Source organism: Salvia miltiorrhiza, chromosome 1, assembly GCF_028751815.1.
Source record: "Salvia miltiorrhiza cultivar Shanhuang (shh) chromosome 1, IMPLAD_Smil_shh, whole genome shotgun sequence".
NCBI lineage: Eukaryota > Viridiplantae > Streptophyta > Magnoliopsida > Lamiales > Lamiaceae > Salvia > Salvia miltiorrhiza.
The window spans coordinates 44191997-44195332 of NC_080387.1; the positions used below are offsets into that span (position 1 = coordinate 44191997).

Sequence of the window (3336 nt, forward strand, 5' to 3'; positions counted from 1 at the left end):
CTACCTAGCAAACTTCAGAACCAAAAATCAAGACCACAGGAAAAATAAAGAACAAAATTTAAATAAACAGAAATAAAAAAATCCAGATTAGTATCAAACAATCAGCAGATAGTACTGATAAAAATCAGTCCCCGGCAACGGCGCCAAAAACTTATTCGCTAATTTATTTAACACGCCGCAAGTGTACGGGTGCAATTGTGTATAGCAGTGACAAGGTCGAATCCACAGGGACTAATTGTTATCAATGCCTATTCTTAATTAAAAAGAAACAACCCCCCCCCCCCCCAATTTTTTTTTTAAAACAGATTTTTTGACCACTGACCCACCCCTACCCCACCCCCCCACCCACCCACCCCCCACAAATTTTTTTTTTATTTTTTATTTTTTATTTTCTCAAAAACTGATTTTCTGACCACTGACCCCCCACCCACCCACCCCCCCACCCCACCCCCTAATTTTTTTTTTGAAAATCAGTTTTAAAAAAATTAAATTTTTTTTTGGGGGGGTGGGGGGTGGGGGTGGGGGTGGGCCAGCAATCAGAAAATCAATTTTTGAAAAAAAAAAATTTGGGGGTGGGGGGGAGGGGTGGGTGGGGTGGGGGTGGGGTAGGGGTGGGGTGGCGAAACTACCAGATTTATTAAAATGAAATGCATTTTTTGTATAATTTAATGCATTTTTATATGAAAACTTTATGCATTTTTGTTTGATTTTATATGCATGTGAAACATGCCTATTTTTGGGGGGGTGGTAATGGGGAGGGTTGGGGGGTGGTGTGGGCTGGATTGGGGGGTGGTATGGGGTGGGGTGGTGAAAATACCAAAACTGGAAAAATTAAATGCATTTTTCTGTTCAAAGTTATGCATTTCATGTGAAAACTTTATGCATCTTTGTGTGAAACTATATGCATCTAAAATATATCTATTTTGAGAAAATCTAAAAAAATATATATATATTTTTTTAATTATTAAATCCGAAAATTACATTCCAATTTTACCCCTCCAGATTTTGCATTGGAATGCTTGGAAGCTCCTTGCCACGTGTCACCATTTTGATGCGCCACATGTCATAAATGTGTGGTCAAGATTTGGATCTAGGGATCTATTATAAGCATTGAGATCTATATGATCCCATTCCTATATATATATATATATATATATATATATATATATATATTTATATATATAGGGGAGGGCTAAAATAAAAACACTTCTTAAAATATAAAATATAAACAATTTTCAGCCCTTAGATCATCAAGATCTACGGTTGATTCGTAACCCTTTTGGATGAATTCGTGGTCCTGGGTTCGAATCCCAAAGGTAGCAAAATTTATTTTTCACAATTCGTAACCCTGTTGGATGAATTCATAATCATGTTGGATAAAATTCGTACATTAAAAAACGTTTATATTTATATTTTAAGAAGTGTTTTCACTGTAGCCCTCCCCTATATATATATATATATATATATATATATATATATATATATATATATATATAGGGTAGGGTTAATATAAAAACCCCTCTTAAGATGAAAACTAGGAACCAATTTAAAGCCATTGATTTAAATAAAATAGAGGGCTGAGATTAAACTACAGATACACAATTTCGATTGCATAGATGCACAGTTTCAATTGCATAGATGCACAATTTCGATTTGCTTGAGTATTTTGCATTGTTGGTTTCAATTGCATAAATTGCATATTTTTTAAGTGCACAGTAAAATATAATAGATGCACAGTTTCTTTTGTTGACTAAATTCTAACCATTAGATCTAAGATTTAAAAGGTCAAGATTGGGTTCCTAGTTCTCATTTTAACAGAGGTTTTTATTAGAACCTCTTCCTATATATATATATATATATATATATATATATATATATAATCTTAAGAGTGGGTGTTTAGCCATATTCTTCCGTATTCTTCTGCTAATATTTTATTAGTATCGCACACATATGGTGTACGAGATATTCATTTATATTCTAAATATATTATTACTAAATTAAAATATCAAGATGTTCTTTGATATCTTTGTGAAATATTACAAAAGTTGGGAACACGAACCGTATATATATGACATAATTGGCATTAATTTTGGACATTAAAGCTTAAAAGAGAACTTTCTAATGGTGTGACCGGATAGTTTAGGTAGCAAAATTTTATATATATGATGGCACTTAAGATGTTTTTCTTTTCAACTGTTAATACCTACTTGCAAAATAATCATATAACTGGCAATACATTGTTATTGTCTAATGAGGTGTAGAAGTAGATATACAGCACACACATATGACATGTTACTATTATTTAGTTATAGCTTGGGATAATATATAAGATAGATCTTGAGAGATGCAATAATTGTATGATCATTTATTGGCGAAAATGTACTCTAAACTATACCAAAATATTTAAACGCCATGTGCAGTAATAAGAGCAGTGGCAATGGTTTGAACCTATCACTACACTACTTTTCCATTTCTATTTTGTACCCAAAAATAAAAATAAAAGAGTAATCAAACAAATTAGCCCAAAATTTGACTACTTCCACTCATCCAAATTTAGAAATTCCACAAAGCCAAGTCCACCTCAGCAACGCTCTCCACCTCATCCCAACTGAATCGCCACCCCAACAACGGCGGCGGCGACATGAGAACCGCCTCCGCCAGCCCCACCACGCCGGACACCTCGAAAATGTCAATCCGCCTCTTCAAACAAGCCTCCTCTCGTGGCCTGGGACGGAAAGCCTCCGCCGCTGCGGCGGCCGCCTTCCTGAGGTCCTTGGCGTCCTTAGACGAGGGGAGCGGCAGGCGCCAGGCGGAGTCGGCGAAGTTGAGGCAGGCGGCGGACCCCCTGAGAGCCAATGCGGCGAGGTCGTGGGCCCTGGCGGCCATTTCCGGCGTGGGGTAGGTCCCCAGCCACACCCGCTTCTGGTGGCGCGGCTCCCGCAGCTCGCATACCCACTTGTTGGAGTTCCTCAGCCGCACGCCGCGGTACACCGGGTGGCGCGTCACCTTGAACTTCTTCCTGCCGTCGCGTCTCTTGGAGTGCGACGTCGTCGTTTCGTGAAATTCGGAATTGGGCATGGTTGTGATTTTTGACGGAAAAGTTTGAATTTATCTATTGATGATTAGTTGCAGTTGCGGTGTATTATACATATAGATTGGCAGTGGCATGCATGTGTGTGTGTGAACTGTGAGGGGAAATTAAAAGGAAGGAACATGTCATGTGATGTGACGTCAATACGCAATCCACACACGGATTGAATTCACAAGTGGGTCCCTACATGTAAAGCCTCCGGTTATTTTGACGTGCCACTGCACTTCTAATTTTTTTTTCAATGT

At 38.1% G+C, this 3336-nt stretch overlaps 1 protein-coding gene across 1 annotated transcript; it reads right to left on the bottom strand.

The window, feature by feature from the left end:
* Positions 1-2345: 2345 nt before the first annotated feature.
* On the bottom strand, positions 2346-3133 carry LOC130985034 (dehydration-responsive element-binding protein 1E-like). The gene has a single exon (XM_057907788.1). It carries the CDS (start codon positions 3076-3078, stop codon positions 2554-2556), a length of 525 nt encoding a protein of 174 aa, XP_057763771.1. The 5' UTR covers positions 3079-3133; the 3' UTR covers positions 2346-2553.
* Positions 3134-3336: the final 203 nt, after the last annotated feature.

What these genes read in the sequence shown, in the direction of transcription:
- LOC130985034 (XM_057907788.1), bottom strand. Translation starts at nt 3,078, where the DNA reads ATGCCCAATTCCGAATTTCACGAAACGACGACGTCGCACTCCAAGAGA.